This window comes from Malania oleifera, chromosome 3 (genome assembly GCF_029873635.1).
Source record: "Malania oleifera isolate guangnan ecotype guangnan chromosome 3, ASM2987363v1, whole genome shotgun sequence".
Classification (NCBI taxonomy): domain Eukaryota; kingdom Viridiplantae; phylum Streptophyta; class Magnoliopsida; order Santalales; family Ximeniaceae; genus Malania; species Malania oleifera.
The window spans coordinates 8,073,470-8,095,779 of NC_080419.1; the positions used below are offsets into that span (position 1 = coordinate 8,073,470).

The 22,310-nt window shown below is 37.3% G+C and overlaps 1 protein-coding gene across 1 annotated transcript; it reads right to left on the reverse strand.

Annotated features, from left to right (window-relative positions):
* Positions 1 to 11,494: 11,494 nt before the first annotated feature.
* LOC131150538 (uncharacterized) lies at positions 11,495 to 12,177 on the reverse strand. Its single transcript, XM_058101310.1, has 2 exons — positions 11,680 to 12,177; positions 11,495 to 11,623 (listed from the first exon to the last, which is right to left on the reverse strand). Exons 1-2 carry the CDS (start codon positions 12,175 to 12,177, stop codon positions 11,495 to 11,497), a joined length of 627 nt encoding a protein of 208 aa, XP_057957293.1.
* Positions 12,178 to 22,310: the final 10,133 nt, after the last annotated feature.

A 22,310-nucleotide genomic window follows, 5' to 3' on the forward strand; every position in this document is an offset into this window, starting at 1 on the left:
ATACTTCCTTAGTCTTGAAGCTACATCCACCATTGATGGTCTTCTTATCACTCAGCTAAAATATGCACAGGACATTCTCACGCGAGCTCAGTTACTTGACAGCAAACCAATTCACACCCCCATGATTGTTTCCCAAAACTTCTCTGCTGATGGTCCTCTGTTTTCGGATCCCACGCTCTATATATCTCTCGTTGGTGCTCTTCAATACTTGACTATCACATATCCTGATATTGCTCATGCCGCCAACTCTGTTAGTCAATTTCTACATTCTCTGACTAAATACCATTTGCTCGCCGTCAAACGCATTCTTTGGTATATTAAAGGGCACACACTGCATTTTGGCCTCATTTTTGGTCCATCTGCTGCTCCTAGTGCTTTAGTTGCTTACTCTGATGCAGATCGAACAGGATGCTTTGACACTCATCACTCTACTTCTGGTTATTATATTTATCTTGGCGACAATTTGGTGTTTTGGAGTGTAAAGAAACAACCCACTATTTTTTCGCTCAAGTTGTGAATCTGAGTATCGTGCCTTGGCTGAAACGTCCCTCAATTTCTTAACATAAAATATCATATAATAAATAAAATGGTCAACCCGAACCCGTGGGTAGCGGGGACACCTGTCAAACACAGCGGAAAACCTAACAGCAGTAAACATAAAATCTCAAACATCCAATCATAAAACATAATACCAGAACTTTCTATAACATCAAAATACTATTATGATATACAACCTCCAAAAGTCAAAATAACACTAGGATTAAATAACAAAAACTCCCGATCCTAGTTCAATGCTTACCCTTCTAGTAGGGAAGCTCCAATCACTCAATGGCGGCTCTAGCCCGCCGGTCTCACTGGATTTCTTGAAAATCAGTTAATGTTCGGGGGTAAGACACTTCTCAGTAAGGGAAAATAAACTAAATACAGCTGTGTGGCAACATGAATATTTAATGCATTTATACGTATACAGTACATTTCATAATTCTACAAACATCATCATATCGTACTGGGTAAACATATATTTTCACATCTGTTAATAATTCATATCATACATAAAATCATTTGTTATAACTGTAGTACTGAAGACAAACTCAGGATGACTAGCTAGCTGGTGTCATGTATTACCCCCCATGACGGGTTGTGCAGCCCAAGGCGGGACTCGACAATGGCTGGCCGACCACTGCCGAATCAAATATGTCTGTAAGTACAATGAGCCCGCCACACCCTGGTCTGGACTTCCAGGTGGACGTCCACACTCTACTGAAAGCCACATCGACTATCCATCTCCCATCCCCTCGTGGGACGGTAGCACTAATAAGGCCTCGTGCCAAAATGAATCCATAGCTACGGTACCGAGCTCCTGGTCTAAACTAAACTAACATCCTGGTTGTGAAAACATATAATACATGATCACACGTAACATCATTACGGCCTCGTGCCGAAAACATAGATACGGCCTCGCGCCGAAATCATACATATGGCCTTGCGGCAATAATATAAATACGGCTTCGTGCCAATAACATAAATACATGGCCTCGCGCCAATAACATAAATACGGCCTCGTGCCGATAACATAAATATATGGCCTCGTGCCAAAATTGTTTCAGGTATATATATACTGAAAATACATCATTTATTACATAATCGTCAAAACCATCACAACATAACTCATATTTTCATAATACCTGAAATCATGCTTGGTTCGTAAAATCTTTCACATCATAATACATTTCATATAAAATAATATTCATGCCACACATATGCTGTTAAAAGTCATACTTCATATTCTAAAATCGTGTATTCCTTACATCTCATACATACATATACATTTTAATCATCATAGCAGTATTTTCCCAATCGTACATTTCATTTGTAATACACAATATAACATATGCTTTTCTGAAAATAAATTTACTCATAATCAATAATAATTTGTATGGAAAATTACTGCTTTAGTTTATTCCCTCACCTGGCTATTGAGAAATTCCTTAGAACCCAAAATTTCACGCCATTGGCGCCCGAAATCTAATTCCTGCAATTTACATTTTCCCCAAATTAATTAATCTATTTCTCCAAAATAATACTAATCTAACCTTTCCTAAGCTCCATATACCTCAAATTAATATTTAAACTATTATTTAATATCCCTATTTAATTTTCTAAATTTTACCTGCGGGTCCCAAAATTACACCCGCGGCGCTCACCCGGGTCCTAAATTCTAGAAATCCTACTTCAGTCCCAAATGCTTAATATTTTAGCATTTCTAAATTAATGCTAATTAATTGAAAATAAGCCCCTTAATAATCGCCGCACCCCAAATTTGGGATTTTTGCCCGACACCCCCACGAGAATTTCGTCCCACTAGACTTGTAGAGAATCATCCCTAGATTCTCGTGGTGGTGTCCGTTCGTCAATTGGGCTTATATTTTGCAAGAAATTAAAGAAAAATGGGGAAATGACTTATCCCAGGGAATACGCTTACGCTGCTCCTACCACCGATCCGCTCCGGTAGAAATGACGGCAGCGGCGAATGGAGTCCAGTAGTATCTTCGAATTTTCAATCGGGTGAAAATTCGTCATAAAATCGAGGAGAGAGGGAGAGAGAACGTGAGGAGAGAGAGAGAGATTGCAGTTGCAGGAAAATAAATAAATAAATAAATAAAGAAGAAGAAGAAGAGGATAGAAGATAAGGGGGGGGGTGAATAATTAATTGAACTCACCTGAAGCTTCTCAGGTGAGTTTGATATATATAATAATAATAATAATAATAATAATAATAATAATAATAATAATAATAATAATAATAAAAATTTAATTAATATTAATAATAATATATTTTATTAATAAAAATAAAAATAAAAATAAATTTTTAATTAATTAAAATTTTTTTCTTTTATCTTTTTCTTTAAATCTGATTAATTAATTAATTAATTTTTAATTTTTTAATTTTAATTTTTAATTTTTTTTTTTTGGGTTTTTACATCGGCTCTCACTGTTGTCGAAATACTTTGGCTCACACATCTCCTTCGTGATCTCAAAGTCCCTCTTACGTAGTGGCCTCTTTTACTCCGTGACAACAAGAGTGCAATCTACTTGAGTTTCAATCCCATTTCTCACAAACGATCCAAGCATATTGAGCTCGACTAAGACTTTCTTCTTGAACTTGTTCTTGCTAGCCAGCTTTGCACCCAGTATGTGCCTTCTCATTTGAAAGTTGCCGACATCTTCACCAAAAGTGTGTCCAGACCTCTCTTTGACTTCTTCTGATCCAAGCTTCACATTCGTTCCAATCCGACGCTTAGCTTGCCGAGGGGGGGGGTGTTGAGGATATTGGGGATTCTATGTCTTAATTCTAGGAGGATATTCTGTATATACTTTCCTTTTGTCTATCCTCTAACTCTTAGGACGTTAATATGTAATTACTGAATGTAATCCTTAATTTATTATAAGTACACGACACTCACCACTTCAGAAGTGTGGTGGTTTTCAAACCTTCTCACATCACAAACACAAACATTTGAACATGAATGTAGCAACCTGAAAATTCTACTGCTCTGATACCACAACCGTAGCAACTTGAACCAGGTGGGGCCCGGAGTGCTATCCTCATAACATATCTCTCCTATACCATATATATAACGACCCGAACCCGAAGTGGGGTACCAGGTATTAAAAAAAAGCATGCACTGGAAAACATTTTATAAAACCTTAAAAACTATACCAGAGTTCTAATACAATCATAATTACACCTGTAACCCCAAGCATTCGTATTACATCCCCAGTAAATCAAAAAATATATCTACACATAACCGTGTCTCACCAGCACTTACTTTAAACTAAAACTATCTAGGTCTCGTCCTAAAGCTTTCTAAGCTTGATTCCTCGTATTTCCTGAAATGTTAAAATTATTGGAGTGAGACACTCCTCAGTAAGATGGAATAGATTATTATCAGTGTGTGACCATATGAGTTATGATACAGTTAAAAACACATCCATTAATTAATTTAACTTTAACTGTGAAATCATGTAAAACTGTACTCACAACTATATATTTGAGAATACTTACATTTTTCCCCAAAAACATGCTCTGACTTAATAAATTTCTTTGTGTACATAAATTCACATATATGCATAAAAGAACCTTGCTGAATGGATAATCATATAACATCAAGTATTAACCCCACATGATCGGGTTGTGTAGTCCGATGACTAGACTTAGCCATGGCTGACTTATCACTTGGCTAAGTCAAACATACTATACTCTTAAGTACGATTTGCCTACCCAGCTCGTCCGGACTCTAGGGGCTACTATACTCTTCTCTAGCCAAATCGACTATCAATCGCCTACACTTTTACAGCAGTGTTGCTGCACTAACATATCTCTATAGCTATGGTACCAAGCGTCCTTTACATCTCTGGTCCATCTGTGACGCCTCGAAACCCGCCAAGTGGGGCCCGAGTGCCACGTGTTTCAATCACCTGCATCTGATACCATAATTATCATGCACGCAGCGGAACATAAATAAATAACCTCAAATAAATACCAGAGTTCTATATAACAACCAAAAACCAACACTACAACATCCAAATATCTATCTCCACAACTAGTATTTAAAACATAATTTCGTACAAATATATCTATACATATATCAGTATCTCACAATGCCCCAAAAAGAAACTACCACAAACAGTCTCAGCCTAGGCCTTCTAACTCGGTCTTTAGAAGAACCTGAAAAATTGTTAATCCACTAGGGTGAGACACTTCTCAGTAAGGATGGAATAAATTATAACAGTGTGTGAAAAATGAGTTTTAATATTTACATATCAAAATAAACTGCTTCTCATATAATATCAATAACAACTGAGAAAATGTATCATTAATAACATTCCCAACATCTAATATCACACACATCCAATATGCACAAGTACATAATTTTTATGCAGGCGAAAGTCCCCAAGAATAGGGAAGATTACCCGCCCATACAAGTAGCTTCCCTCTGCTCTGGTACTAAAAACTACCTACCAGAGCACTCACCTTACTCAGTAAGCCCTTAGGTGAAGTATTACCTCGCCGCCAGTACACACATCTTTATTATTTTAAAGGCAAAGGTTTTCGAGGATCGGGATGTCTACCCGCCCATACAAGTAGCATCCCTTTGCACTGATACCAAGAAACTACCTAACAGAGCACTCGCCTTTCTCAGCAAGCCCCTGGTGGTATGTTTATCTCGCCGTGCATTCACAATATGTTATACCATTATTTTTATGCTATAATTAAATTCACATGCGCACAACACATCCACACAGGAATCGTGCATCTCATACTTCATTTTCCAATGTCCTCAGTACGTGACCCACACAGAGCAACTGCGTACATGTTAGTACGTGGCCTACACAGGCACCTACGTACTTCTTATCTACACGTGGCCCACACAGGCACCACTATCCACACAGGGTACATAGCATGGCCCACACAGGCGCCATTATCCACACAGGATATAACGTGGCCCACACAGGCACCACTACCCACACAGGGTATATAACATGGCTCACACAGACACTATTATCCACACAGGATATAACATGGCCCACACAAGCACCACTACCCACACAGGGTATATAGCATGGCCCACACAGGCGCCATTATCCACAAAGGATATAACGTGGCCCACACAGGCACCACTACCCACACAAGGTATATAACATGGCCTGCACAGGATATAACGTGGCCCACATAGGCACCACAACCCACACAGGTTATATAATATGGCCCACACAGGCGCCATTATTCACCAGTATCCAATCTCCATGACCTACCCGTTATACATCAGTAGAACAAGCTCCTCGACCTGCCAATATCATATCATGATTTACATCTAGGTTATATAACAACCTCCTCATGCCAATGTTATATTGAGATGCATACGAATAACCACATAGTTAGTTCACATAGACGCATTAAATCATTTCCACACAGGAATCCAACATATTAATACATTCTCACACAGTAATCTAACAGATCAATATATTTCCACACAGTATCCCCATAGATCAATACATTTCCACACAGGAGTCAAACATAACAACTCATTCATCATGCCATAATCATTTCAAATACCCCCACATGCAAACCCAAATACCACAGTAATTAATATTCAATTTATTAGGAAAAATTACTCCCATGTCACACGAATTTAATATCATAAACAATTATCCCAAATATAACCTTAAACCAAAATCATCATTTTCCCAGTAATCAGGCTATTCTGAAAATCATATAGATAAATAATAAATTTCATACGCTTGTAAATAACCAGTTCACCTTAATAAAATACTGATATAATTTTATTCCCCCTTACCTGATTTTCTGATTCACGCCTGCAGGGCTCCCAAAATTATACCCGCAGCACTCACGCACCCTAATTGATCAAATCAACCCTAATAAAATATTATTTTAATATTTCCTAATTTATAATAATTAAATATCAATTAATTTCTAAATAACCCATTTATCCTAGTTTTGGAGCTATTCTTACAACGACCCCATGAGAATTTCACTCCACTAGACTTGTAGAGAATCATCCCTAGATTCTCATAGTGGTGTCTGATCACCCATTTGGTTTAAAATTTAAGAAAAATTGAGATAGAAATGAAAATTTGGCTTATCCTAAGAGATATGCCCACGCTACTCCTACGACAAATCCACTTCGATAAATATGTCGGTGGCGAAGAATGAAGTTCGGTGGTATCTTTGGATTTCCAATTGGGCGAAAATCGGCAGCGAAATCATAGAAGAAGAGAAGTGGAGAGCGTGAGAGAATATATATATATATTTTCTCTTTCTTTCTCTTTCCTTATGGTTCAGCGCGTGAATCTTTTTTTTTTTTCTTCTTTCCTTCTGTTTTGTTACAGCAGGAAAACTTAAACACTAAGTTTTCTTTTTTTTTTTTCTTTTTTTTTCCTTTCCTTTATCCTACTTTACTTACTTTATTATATACTTATATATATATATATATATATACACACACAATCCTCAAATTTCTTAATTTAATTAATTTTCTTAATAATAATTAATTAATTAATAATAATAAATTTTTTTAATTAATAATTTTTTTTTTGGGTCGTTACACCATCAGTGTTCTTAAACCATATAATGCAATTTATAAAATAAAAACAATAATATGATCTCATTTTCATAGGTCTGTATAAAATTTGACATGTTCACAATTCTGTACAAAATTTGTCATATCATATCTCGGCATAAGCCGTCTGAACTCGGCATAAAGTCATCTGAACTGTCATTTCATTATTATATAAAAACTATCATGTTTAATCATACAATAATAATTATTCTCATGCCACACGATTTGATTGATAAATCATAATATAATAACTGCTCGGGAAAAATATATTTTACTGAAAACAAGGGTATGATTAATTTCACCTATTTAATTTAATTCCATTATATTCCAAAAATCCGATATAATCAAATCCCCGCAATTTAACTTAATCTAAATATATTCCCCAAAAACTCGGTTTGATCTAATCCCCGCAGTTTAACTTACCCCAGGCATATGGGAATAATTGAATTTAAAAAAATGTAATTTAATCAAATCCTTACAGTTTAATTTAATTAAAATATATTTCCTAAAAACTCGATCTGATCAAATCCCCGCATTTTAACTTAATCTAAATATATTCCCCAAAAACTTGATCTGATCTAATCCCCGCAGTTTAAATTACCCCAGACATATGGGAATAATTGAATTTACAAAATAAATTTAAATCAGGAATATATTTTCAAAATAAACTGATATAATTTATTCCCCTTACCTTAACCCTGGAGTGGTGTCTATGACGTCCAAACGACGAATCCACTCTGGTTAAAATGTTTAGGGGTGGAGTTAGGACTCGGATATGATGTTCGTTTTTCGATTTGGCCGAGAAACAACCAATAAATCTAGAGAGAGATGAACAGAGGAGAGAGAGTGGTGCAAAAGGGGGTGGGGGCTCTCTGGATTTTGATTTCAATTGATTGAAATCAATCTCAGGAAGTTTACTTCCTGAGTAAGTATATATAAAATATTATAATATTATTATATTATACTATGTTATTTAGTTACTAATAATAATCATATTTATTTAATAATAATAATAATAAATAAATAAATAACTTTTTTTAATTTTTAATTTTTTTTGGTTCGGTTCCTACAATGAATACGAACATGATGAACATTTGAACACAAAGATTCTTGAGTCTCGAACATGAACATAAACATGTTGCACTTGTAACTTCGAGCCTTTACAGCTTCACCTTCATGCACATTTGATGCTTTAGATTCCAAAACCCTAACCCTAAGGCAATAGACTTGAAACTTTCAGATTTACGAGTGGGTGGAAATGAGAATGTGGGATTTGAGAAATTTGGCAATGATTGTATGGGGTTAGGTTGCTAGGGTTGGCCAGTTGGCCTGTGGTTGGACTTGGGATGGGCTTGGCATGACTATTACATGCAACTTCGACTCTTTTTTGGTTTTGAATCGAGCAACCATTATAAAAATCAAAAACTGAACATCAAACTGAAAAATTTGTGAAAAGGAAATTCAATCGAATCAAATCGATTTCGAAAAGGAATTGAACCAAAAGTTTATTATGGTTTTTTTTGACCTAGGTCACACCCGGTTTTGATAATGAAAAATACTCTAATATTTGATGACTATCAAGTGTATGTGCAGGTTTTTATTAGAAAATCAAGAAATGACACTTGAAGCAAAGCATGAAGACCTTGAAGACTTCTTTCATGTTGTAATTCATTTTAATTCAATGAGGGTCTGTAATAGTAATTAGGAGAAAAAGTCTGTAATAATTATTTGCATATCATGCATATAGGATCTGTAAGCTCAGAAATGTCGTAGATTGACCATAGGGACCGAATGACCTTAGGGGTCGACCGACGCCAGGTTTTTGGGCGTACTTGGAAAGACCTTAGGTTCCTACACATTGTACACAAAGTCCCCAATATCACTTAACATATCAGGGGAAATTAATTGAAGTGAAAATGAACTTAATAGGCATAAAATGAGAGAGGTCGGGCGACTGAACCCCAAAAGTTCAAAACTCCTCGGGCGCCCGAATTGCTCGAAAGTCAGCAGTTTGACTTGAGGTTTGGGTTACCGAATCTAGAATGAATGCATCTTCCTCGGGTGACTGAACCCTTAGAAAGAGACTAGTCACCAACTCGGGCTATCGAAATTCTCAGTTCAAATGAAACCTCGGGCGACCGAATTGGTTAGTTTGGTTAACCGAACTTAATACTGGGCACTTGAACCACGCACCAATGTTTCTGGCTTTGGTTTAGCCAACCGAATCAAATTTTGGGCACCAAAACCGTTTAAAAGTAAATTATTGGCTGAGTTTGTTTGAGCGACTGAACTTAAGTTCAGCCACCCAAATCTTCTCGGGTTATTTAATATTTACAGAGGTTAAAATGTTTTTAATCAGGATTAATTTTTTTAATGTGTTTTAAAATAATACTAATAATACCCTACATGTCCTAAAAGGTTATATTTTTGCCTTGATCTATAAATATGAGTTCATTTGTGAGGTTTAAACAGAGATTAAGAAAAATCATTAGCCAAAATTCTCTCAAACTCAAAATCCCATTTTGCCTATAATGCTTCAAAACACTCTCATACCTTCATTCCATTGATTAATCTTAACTTTGTGAGAGTTCTTACTTGGGTTATTGCTTAGTCTTATTGATCATACTCCCATTACTTTGCTTGGTTGATTGGTATTCATTTTTGGGGAGTTAAGTAACGTTTTCCCCACATATTTTATTTAATAAATCTTGTGTTGGGAAAAACCTAGTAGCTTGAGGATTTTTGCATTGTTATTGTAAGATTCCTATAACTTTGATTTTGTTGTGTAAAAAATATTTCCTACAAGTTATAATATTTTTCAAACTATTCTTGTGCTCATCTCATTGAAGGAAATCTTTTGAAGATAGTTTGATTATCTGATTAGCATCATTGAAACTCTGATTTATTATTGAGATTTGATATTTATTGTTTCAAAGAAATAGCTTGATTAGAACACTCTTGAACATATTAGTGATAATACTTTATTGAGTATTGCTTGCACAAAATTACATCACTGAGCTTACGCTTCCTATACTATTGATGTGTGGTTGATTGATTATCATTTAGTACATATCTGCTTATCGGAGAAGCATTATATTGTATACAATTTGTATTGTAATTTGGTTGTATTCCAGGCGTGGCCTGAAGGGGCGGTAATCCAGCCTGTAAGGATTGTTAGGGTCTTTTCCACCCTACAAAGAGAATTTGTAAAGGTTGAGGTCACCCCTGTGCTAATTGACTTGATTGTATTAGGTTCCGCTCCACCCGTTAAGTGAGCATTATTGGAATCCTCGGGCTTGCGAGTTAGAGCGGGGACGTAGGCACAGTTGCCGAATCCCGATAACATATTTGGTGTTGATTTTATTTTTCGCAATACTTTCTGCACTTGTATGTTTATACTTATCGTTTAAATATTTGATTGAGATTGTGAATACATAGAAAGACCCTAGGTTTGTGAAATACTATTTGTTAGATTAGTTGGACTTAGGATTAATTTTTAAATATCCAACTCACCCCCCTCTTGAGAATACACCAAGGCTAACAATTTTTATCAATTTTTGTACAACTTTAGTTGGCTATTTTTAAAGTGTGATATTTTTTCATGTTTTTATAATTTAATTAGTTTCATCAATAATGTAGGCCTCCTCTCATCTTGCCTTAATATAAGATAAATCACTTAAAATTTTGTCTTTCAAATTTTATATTTACATTTGTGATTTGTATATTTGGCAACTATCGCAGTATTTTTACACCTAACATAAATAAATACAGAATTTTTTGAAAACAAAATTATAAATTTTTCATGAAAATAAATATAAGTAAAATTTTATATATATATATATATATATATATATATATATGTATATACACATTTCTTACCTTTAATTTATAAAATTTGGAATTGCTACAGAGGAATGTCAAATTCTAATTAATCATTGAGTCTTCGAAAAATATATAAGATCTTTACTTTTAAACATAACAACATTTTTAATTTAAAAATAAATAAATATTATATTTAGGAGCAAAAATTATAAAAAATTTAAATTTAAACTTTTATGTATTTAAATAAATATTTCAATTTAAACGCAATCAAAAGATTTTTCTCAACTTACAAAAAGTCGGTTCAGATGATAAAAATATAATTGTTAAATAATTAAAATTGCATAATATATTATTGTATGCGCACATAATTCATTAAAAAAAATTAGAAATAATTGCAAATTGGAGAAAGAATGACATGCCGGGCTGCATGGAAGCCTCGTCAAAATGATAAAATCTTATAAACGTGCATGGCATACACGTGTCCTTTTACACCGTCACGTACGCCCACGTGTCTCTCACACGCACTATTTTTACCACTTCACGACCACTTTCTCTGCTATTCCCAACTTCACTTTCAGATCGATCCCAGCGGCAACAATGTCCGGCATCTCTGCGTTCTCATCCCACCTCATCAAGAGATCTTCTCCTTTCTTCTCATCCTTGAATCACGAAACCACACCCAAAACCACAAATTCCCCACTCATATCCACCTTACACCCAATCTGTACAAACAACAGCCATGGCCGCCGGCAAAACCCGAACCCCGTCTTCCTCTCCGGGGGGCAACCGCTAGCCTGCCGTGACCCATCTGAATTAAGGACGGAGTTCCCCTCTGTTCCCGAATACGAACCCTCCGTTCCGCGGGAGGTACCGGGATTCCCCGCTTCGCCGGAGTTTGATCCCAACGCACCGGAGGAGATAACATTTGATCCTCTGCCATCCTTGCCGGGGATGGGACCGGGGCCGGAGTTTCCCGTACCGCCGATACCTCAGCATCCGGGGTTGGATATTCCAATTCCGCCGCCGCCGGATACTTTGCCGGGGCCTGAATTCCCTGGCCCACCGATACCGCCGCCTCCGGGGCCGGATGTTCCTCTTCCCCCGCAGCCAGACGCTGTGCCGCCGACGTCGCCGGACGTCTGGCCCCCGGACTCGGTGCCTCCGCCGTCAATGCCGCCGGGTATTGAGGCGCCAGGAGGTTCATACCGGGCATCTGTTATCTAGAAATTAGTAGCGTACGGAGGATGTAATTAATTAAGGGGCGTTCAGGTTAGGATTAATAAACATATCGAATTTGCTTTTAACTGTGGCGTGGGAAGGAAATTTTCTCCAGAGATTGTTGGTTGGCTGAATGTTATTGTATGAAATATGTATTTATATTATTGTTTCTAGGCTACAAAGGACCCGTTGTGAAAAGCATCACAGGATGCCCATGCAGCCATTTCATGAACCTCAAAATAATTTCATGGAATGTTAGGGGACTAATTGTGGGATCAAGAGAAGTAGAATTAAGCATATGTTGGAAATTTGGAAACTAGACATGTATTGAGAGCAAGGTGTTGAAATCAATATGGAAAAATTGTGAGCAAGGTGTTGAAATCAGTATGGAAAAATTGTCACGTGGAGTGGGTAGCTTTGAATTTGACCGGGCCTGTATTTTGGTGGCTAGGAATTCTAATTTTCTCCAACATTAAGAGAGAATAATGGAAATTTTTTCGTCTCCATTGTTTTTCAAAATGTTCTCACAGGTTGGGAATGACTCTCACGGCAGTGTACCGACCCCACAACGACCAAGAGAAGTCTAAGCTTTGGGCTAAATTGGCTCAAAGTATGGAAAACATAAAGTCACCTTGGTGCATCTACGGAAACTTTAATGAGATCAGATTTTCTAATGAAATAACTGGTCGATTGGACCAAAATAATCCAATCCATGCGTTCATTTCTCCCATTTCAAAATGGGAGCTTATTGATTTATCATTGAATGGGGTGGAGTTCACATGATCCACCAGTCAAAACATTCCCACCATGTCTAGACCGGACAGATTTTTGATTTCTCCATACTGGATAACCAAGTTCCCCCAAGCGTGCCATACTGCTTTGACTCGCTGCATATTTGATTATAATTCCATTTTGTTAAATTGCAGAGGCATCAATGGAGGATTGGTGGAAGTCGATGGATTTCAGAGGATCAGCCTATTCCCTTCTTGCTAAAAAACTTAAGGCTCTGAAGGTTCTTCTGAAAAATTGGAGCAAGGAACAAGCAACAACAGATTCACAGAATAAAAAATTGTGGTTAAGGGAAGTGGGCTTGTGGAATAGTAATTTGGATACAAGATAAAGTTTCAAAAGTGGAAGGCAACATAAAGTTTCTTGAGTTGTTGGATGGAGAAGAAGACTCTTGGAGGTGAATTATAGTTGAAGGCAGGAGACAAGAACATCGGTTTCTTCCACAGAATGTCTTCAATGCACCGGAAGAAGAACTTTATCTCAAGAATAGTAATCAGTGTTGTGCTGGGCAACCAGTTGGGTTGTGTCAAACACTTGAATATATAAGAAATTAAAGTAATGCATAAATTAATAATAAAATAGTAAGAAAGAATAAGACAAGAAATTAATGAAATTCAGTATATAATTATCTACGTTTTCGGGCGCCGACGATCAATCTACTATGTCTTGACAAAGTATAATTTTGAGATGTGTTTTACAAATGGAGAGTTGAGTTCTTTGTATAGATTTAACCTCAAGTCCAAAAAACACTTCTCTCCAATGTGGGACAAATAATACAAAAATTTAAAACAATTTTTTATACCAATGTGGAACTATTCTACCAATATGGGACAAAAAATAACAAATTTCCACCTTGAGGATAAATTCAACAAATTTTTCAGTCACCAACATTTTTTAGAGTTCCACATCATCGGTGCTTTCCAAAAATATTTAGATTTGTAGGATATTGATAAGTCCAAACAATGTTTGAACTTGATTGTTGTCACAATCTTGATCAACATATTTGCGAGATTTTCAGTTGTAGCAATTTTCTGAAGAAGTATCTTGCCTCTATCAATAATATCCCGCATAAAATGAAACTGAATGTTGATGTGCTTCATTTGTGCATGGTAAACTTGGTTTTTTGCCAAATGAATAGCATTCTATGTAATGACCCGAAGAATAATGATATTTAAATAATAAAGAGGGAGAGAAATGGAAACAGTAACAGAAGGAGACAGCCGATTTTGTCGACGAACAAGTGACTAGGAGAATTTATCAGGTTCTCGTCGACGAACACAGGGGATTCGTCGACGAGGCTACAAGAGGGCCTCATCGACGAAGACAAGTTTCGTCGACGAGAAGATACCGAGGAGGATTTTTGGGAAGTCTGAAATTCGTCGATGAGGGTGCAGGTTCGTCGACGAACTTTCTACAGGATTCGTCGACGAGGTGACGTGTCTCGTCCACAAATCCGATTCTATAAATAGTTGAAAGTTGGATTTTTACGTAGAAATTTATAGAAATTCACTCCCTCTCTCTCTCCTACGGTTCCACCTCCATCTCTCTTCGATTTCGACCCCGTCGTTCGTCAAATCAACGATCTGAGGCCACCACGACGCTCTTGGAGAAGTTTTCCCTAAGTTTGCTGGAGCGGATCATCGGTGGGACGAAGTTGGATTCATCCCAAATTCAAGGTAAGGTCTTTTAAGCAAAATTTGGTTTAGTAGCAGTTGTAGAAAATGTAGTAGACGTAGAAATAATGATATTTTGTTATGAGATTTATGGTTTTCAGGGTGTTGAGTGGAGAACCTTGCGGGTGTAGGACCCTTCATAGTAGGGAGATTTTAGCAGAAACCAGGTAAGGGAAATATGTTATGTTAGGCAGTTTTAAAATGATTTTCAGTATGAAATGTATATTTTTATCAGATTATTATTCACAGTAGAAATTTATACAGTTTATCAAGTATGTTTAAAATGTTTTAAAATTACTGTGTGGCATGAGAATATGGATATAGTACAGAAACATGTTTTTATAATATTCTTCAGAGCTATGTTTTACAGAATATTTAGACAGTGAATATATTTTACAGTAGTTGCAAAATACCATGATTATATAGTTGATATAGATACAATTTAAAGTACCATGACATATAATTTTACAGTTCATTTCAGAAATGCAGTTGATACATATACAGTTTATCACAGCGTCATGGTTAATACAGTTATTACAAAATCATGGTAAAACATATAATTATATACAGAAATGTATTAGATAGTATTAGACCATGTTGGACCATTACAGTTTACAGAGCACGGTACCGTTGCTACATACAGTATAGAGTGCAATCACCTATTTAGATAATACGTGGCATAACAGTCGATCGTGTATAGCCCACGAGTGGACAGACTCCCCATCAGATATAGGTTGAGTAGGGCTGATCTGACTGATGGAGTATAGTGGTTTATCCTAATTGGCCAGCCAGGGTAGATCCCGTCTACGGGCCACACAACCCTATGATGAGGGGTTAAGTCATGACACACAGTTATCCATAGGGAAGTTTTCAGTTATTATATGTATATATAGTTTTACAGTAGCATTGGGTGTACTTATGTATAGTAGAAGTGTTATGAATGGAAAACCTATAAAACAGATATGTTAAGCAACATGGGTACACGTGGTGGCTTTACAAGATATTTGTACTTGTATTCTCATATTTAGTTATACATGTTTATATAGAGACAAATTTTCATCATAATATAACTCATTTGCCACACACTAACAATAACATATTTTGTCTTACTGAGCGTCGTCTCATCCCATTACTTTAACATTTTTTAGGTGATCCAGGTAGGCGAGCAGATCAGGCTCGCAGGTAAAGCGACTTCAGTACTATCCTGTCAGTAGAGAGTGAGTATTTTTTTGGAGTATTTATGTATAACTTTAGCCCAGTTGAGGGGAATAGTCATACGTGTATATTTTGGGAATATTTTAACACTCTGGTATTATATATTTTGAATATGGTTATATGAATTTAGCTTCTTGCTGCTTAGGTTGATAGTTTGGTATCAGAGCATTATAAATCTCATAGTATATAGAAAAAAAAAAGGTCAAAACTGGAAAAGAAATAGTAGGTCTTTACAGTTTGGTATCAGAGCCTAGGTTGCTAGGTTCTGTAGACTTTAGAGTGTAGCGGAAACAATACTAGAGTATAGGAAAGGATTTGAGGTTTGTTCTGTGGTCTGGGTATAGGATTACCGTGGTGGTTTCTGTGTTTTTCCTTTGGTGATGATATCAGGAAAACCATAGTAAACTATTGTCGGGTCGTGTGTCTAGGTGACAAAATTGGATATTGAGTTAAGGTCAGGGAAGGTAGTTAATTTTCATCTGGTATAGGATAACTCTGTGTAGGAAATCGATTGCTTATGTAACGACTTGACAAATAATGGTATTTAAATAATAAAAGAAAGGGAAATGGAAACTGAAAACAGAAGGAGGCAGTCGACTTCATCGACGACATTGCATTTTGGAAAGGAAAATCTCAAGAAATTTTTCAGCTCCTCGTCGACGAATACAAGGGACTCGTCGACGAGGGTATAACAGGAGCTCGTCGACTAGGATAGGATTCATCGATGAGAAAATACCGAGAGAAGAATTTGGGTTACTCTGAATTTCATTGACAAAGGGTAAGGTTCGTTGATGAAATTACTTAAGGACTCGTCGACGAGATGATGTGGCTCGTCGACGAATCCCGCAATATAAATAGGGATTAAACGTGATTTTCAGTCATTTTTTTCTGCACAAAGCTCTTCTCTCTCTTACCCTTCGGTTTCTCCACCTTCTCTCTTTAATTTTGGGCCGTATTTCCTCCGGTTTGATGATATAAAGCCACCACGACGCTCCTGGGAAAGTTCTCTGCAAGTTTGCCAGAGCGGATTGTCGGTGGGGCTGAGTTGGAAACCATTCCAAATCCAGGTTAAGGCTTTCTACTAAGTATTTGATTATTTGATAGTTGTAAAAAGTGTTATATGCATAGAAAACTAAACTTTTGTAATGAGGAATGCTGTTTCCAGGGTATTGAGTTGGGAACCCTGCGCGAGCAGGACAGATTTTCTTAGGGACTTTTCAAGAATCAGGTAAGGGTATAAATTAAGCTAGTTCTTTTTTAAGAAAATGTATGTATATATAGCATTTGATTTCAGGAAAGTAAATATGTTCATATATATGATTTATATTTGAGAAAACACTGTTGAAAATAATGGTATGTTGAATATATGAAAAACTTGTTTAGTGTGACATGAGTAGAAATTAATACGAAATACTATTTTTGGGAATGTTAATGATACGGATTTTTATAATGGAAAAACAGGCGTATGAGCCGAGATTTTTATATAATTTGCCGGCGTACGGGCCGTGTTATGTGTATGATTTGCCAGCGTACGGGCTAAGCTATGGATATATTTTGCTGGCGTACGGGCCGTGCTATGGATGTGATTTGCCAGCGTACATGCTGTACTATGATATGATTTGTCGGCGTACGAGCCGAGCTATGGATGTGATTTGCCAGCGTACAGGCTGTGCTATGATATGATTTGCCGGCGTATGAGCTGAGCTATGGTAAAATGTGTAATACCAGCGTACGGGCCGATGATTTTCATGATATACTTATATATGCAAATGATATGATTGATTTAATAATTAATGATATGAGATATCCATGTATCACAGTTTCAGTATATGTTATATGATATCAGAACGTGGTTGGCTTGGTCTAGGCTAGCACTTGTATGGTATCGTTGCTATGTGTCCATAGTCTTCGTGATCATGATATTTGTGTTAACACCGTTGTATGGAGTGGTGTGAGATTGGATGGTCGATGTGGTTTTTAATAAGTGTGTGAGTGCCCCTGGTGTACGGACTAGGTCTGGTAGACCCATCATACTTACAGACTGTACATTTGACTTGACAGTGGTCGGACAACCATTGTCAGGTCTCGCCTTCGAGCCACACAACCCAGTCATGTGGGGGTAATACATGACAACAACCAGTTAACCTACTAGCAATGTTTTTTGTATTATTATTATATGAGATGAAATATGTTTATGAAAATGCAGTATGCTCTGCCATGTTTTTGATGATATATATGTTTTCCCAGATTTGACAAATCAGTTACTGAATATGTTCTGTATGGTATATGTATAACACGGAATACTCAAGTTGCCACACACTGGTATTAGTTTATTTCCCTTACTCAGAGTTGTCTCACCTCAAAATTTTATAAACTTTTTAGGAGCCCTAGATAGGAGAACGGGAAAAGCCCTGCTGATTTAAAGCTGGTTGTCTGCCCTCTTTGAAGGGTAAGTTTTAGTAGGGATAGTTGGATTTTGTGGGAAGTGTCCCTAGATCTAGTATTTGAGATGTATATACTGAAATACAGTGGATATAGTGACCCTGATATTTATGGTAATGTGATGGATGTTTTCGTATTTATAATATTGTGATTGTATGTTTCCTGTTGCTTAGGCTTCCGTTATGTGTTCTGATGTATCCCTGGTATCCACGGGTCCAGGTGGATTATGATATGTTGAACAAGGATTTGTGATATTGATTTTATTATATAAAAAAATATGGAAATTAAGCAGGTCATCATAGTTTAAGTGTGTTTCGTGTTTTTAGGATGGACCCGGGAAGTAGTGGTACGAATGCTGGGGAGGATAGGCAGGAACTTCCAGCATAGGTGGAGGAGATACAGATGTTGTGCTGCGCATCGTCACTTAGCAGGGGATGACTGAGATGGCCAGGAGCTCTGGGGAGCATAGCTATTCGATTGAGCAGTTTATGCGGATGAAACCCCCATCTTTTGTTGGAGGAGATGACCCGATTGTAGTTGAGAATTGGGTCCAGGACATCAAAGAGTCGTTGGCAGTGCTTCCTTGTTCGGATGAGTAGAAGGTAGTATTTGCAGCATTTAAACCGACAGGGGAGGCGAAGCGCTGATGGAGGTCAGCGCGACTGATAGAGAAGCAGAGATTAATTCCAGTGCCAGTGACTTGGGATCGATTTAAGGAGCTGTTCTTTGAGCGATATTTTCCTTCTATCGTTTGAAGTGCGAAGGCAATAGAGTTTCTGCATCTGGTACAGGGGCAGATGACCATATCTCAGTACGCAGCTCAGTTTATCGAGTTGTCACGTTTTGCTCCACATATAGCACCTGATGAAGAGAAAAAGTCCAGAAAGTTTGAAGAGGGATTGAGGCAGAATTTTTTTTGAGCAGGTGATTAGCTTTAGAACTCAGACATTTATGGAGGTTGTAGACAGAGCTGCGATCATTGAGAGTGGTATATAGAGGGGTATAGCGGCTTAGAGTCAGAGAAAGAGGCCTGCGCCTTAGGGCTTTCAGGCTGGCTCCAGTAGGGGTCCATGGAGAGGAGGTCACGATAGGAGAGATTAGAGGTAGATGATGGGACCTCGGGGGAATCAGGGTGTGCCGATCGTCCCGGTATGTCAGACGTGCGGAAGACGTTATTTGGGGGAGTGCCGGGTAGGGAGAGATGTATGCTATCAATGTGGGAGACTCGGCCACATGGCACGTGCATGCCCAGGACTGCCAGACTAGGTCTCAGCTCCCAGGCTCTATCAGGGAGGATATCAGGTTCCTCGTGGAGGATAACAGAGGAATGTGGCCCCGGCGAGGGTTTACGCATTGACGCCGGGTGATCCTGAGGCTGCAACGGATGTTGTGACGACCTGCTTAATTTCCACATTTTTTCTTCATATTACAGAATCACAAAACTCAACTCAACAGATCATAATCCACCTGGACCCTTGGGTACCAGGGATACATCATAACACATATTGGAAGCCTAAGTAGCAAGAAACATACAATCACAATATTATAAATACGAAAACATCCATCACATTACCATAAATACCAGAGTCACTATATCCACTGTATTTCAGTATATACATCCCAAAAATAAGATTTAGGGACATTTCCCATAAAATCTAATTGTCCCTACTAAAACTTACCCTTCAAAGAGGGCAGATAAACATTACTAAATCAGCGGGGCTTTTCCTGCTTTCCTATCAGGGGCTCCAGAAAAGTTAATAAAATTTTGGAGTGAGACACCTCTTAGTAAGGGAAATAAACTAATACCAGTGTGTGGCAATATGAGTAATCCGTGTTATACATATACCATACAGAACATATTCAGTAACTATTATGTCAAATATGGGAAAACAAATATATATCATCAAAACATGGCAGAACATACTGCATTTTCATAAATATATTTCATCTCATATAATAATAATACAAAAACATTCCTGGTAGGTTTGCTGGCTGTTGTCATATATTACCCCCACATAACTGGGTTGTGCGGCGCGAAGGCGGGACCTGACAATGGTTGGCCGACCACTGCCAAGTCAAAAGTACAGTCTGTAAGTCTGATGGGTCTGCCAGACCTGGTCCATACACCAGGGGGGCTTATACACTTCTTAAAAACCACATCGACCATCCAATCTCACACCACTCCGTACAGCAGCGTTAACACAGATATCATGATCATAATGACCATGGACACATAACAACGGTATTGTGCAAGTGCTAGCCTAGACCAAGTCAACCAGGTTCTGATATCATATAACATATACTAAAACTGTGATACATGGATATTTCATATCATTAATTATCAAATCAATCATATCATTTTGCATATATACGTATATCATGAAAATTATCGGCCCGTACGCCGGCAAATCATATCATAGCGTAGCCCGTACGTTGGCAAATCACATCCATAACTCGGCCCGTACACCGAAAAATCATATACATAACTTAGCCCGTACGCTGGCAAATCACATCCATAGCACGTCCCATACGCCGACAAAATATATCCATAACTCAGCCTGTACGTTGGCAAATCATACACATAGCACGACCTATACGTCGGTAAAACATATAAAAATCTCAGCCCGCACACCAATTTTCCATCATAAAAGTCTGTATCATTAACACATTCCCAAAAAACAATATTTCATAACAATTTCTATTCATGCCATACTAACATGTTTTTCGCATATTTAACATACCATCATTTTTAACAGTATTTTTTCAAATATAAATCATATATAAATATATTTATTTTCCTGAAATCAAATGCTATAACAATATACATATTTTTCATAAAATACTAGCTTAGTTTATCTCTTGACCTAATTTTTGAAAAGCCCTTAAGAAAATCTGTCCTGCACCCACAGGGTTTCCCGTTCAACACCCTATAAATGGAACTTTTTCAGAACTAAAGTTCAGTATTTCTATATGTACTACGCTTTCTTCAACTGTTAAAAATCTGAATATTGAGTAGATAGCCTTACCCTGGATTTGGGATGGTTTCCACCTTAACCCCACCGACGATCCGCTCCGGTAGATTTATAGAGAACTTTTCCAGGAGTATCGTGGTGGCTTCAGATCCTCAAATCGGCAGAAATTCGGCCCGAAATCGAAGAGAGAAGAAGGAGAAACCATATGAGGAGAGAGAGAGAGAGAGAAAGAGATTCTGCGTAGGAAAATGAAGTGAATCACGTTTAACCCTATTTATACTACGTGATTCGTCAACGAGCCACGTCACCTCGTCGACGAGTCTTGTAGAAAGTTTGGAACTTCAGCCCTCGTCGACAAATTTTCGGCTTCCAAAAATTCTCTCTCAGTATCTTCTCATCAACGAATCCTATCCTCGTCGACGAGCTCCTGTTATACCCTCGTCGACGAGTCCCCTGTACAGATGTAGTGACTAGTACATTTACTATTTTATCACATTCTATTATTGTTTTATTTGATTCAGGTACTACTCATTTCTTTGTCTCTACATCATATGTTAAATTATCTAGAAGTGAGATTGTAACGACCTCAAATTTCTTAATATAAAATGTAGCATAATAGATAGAAAAGTCAACCGGAACTCGTGGGCAACGGGGACACCTGTCATTCACAGCGGAAACCTAAACAACAGTAAGTAAAAATCACATTCTCAAAGCTATAGAATACATAATACCAGAGTTTACTACATCATTAAAATACTGTATTTTACACAACTTCCAAAACATCAAAATAACTCTAGGATCAAGCAACAAAAATATCCTGGTCCTAGATCAAAGCTTACCCTTCTAGCAGGGAAGCTCAACTCACTCAATGGTGGCCACGACCCGTCGATCTCTCAGGGTCTCTTGAAAAATTAATTAAGTTTTTGGGGTGAGACACATCTCAGTAAGGGAAATAAACTAAATACAATTGTGTGACAACATGAACATTTAATGCAATTATACATATACAATACATTTCATATATTTGAAAACATTCA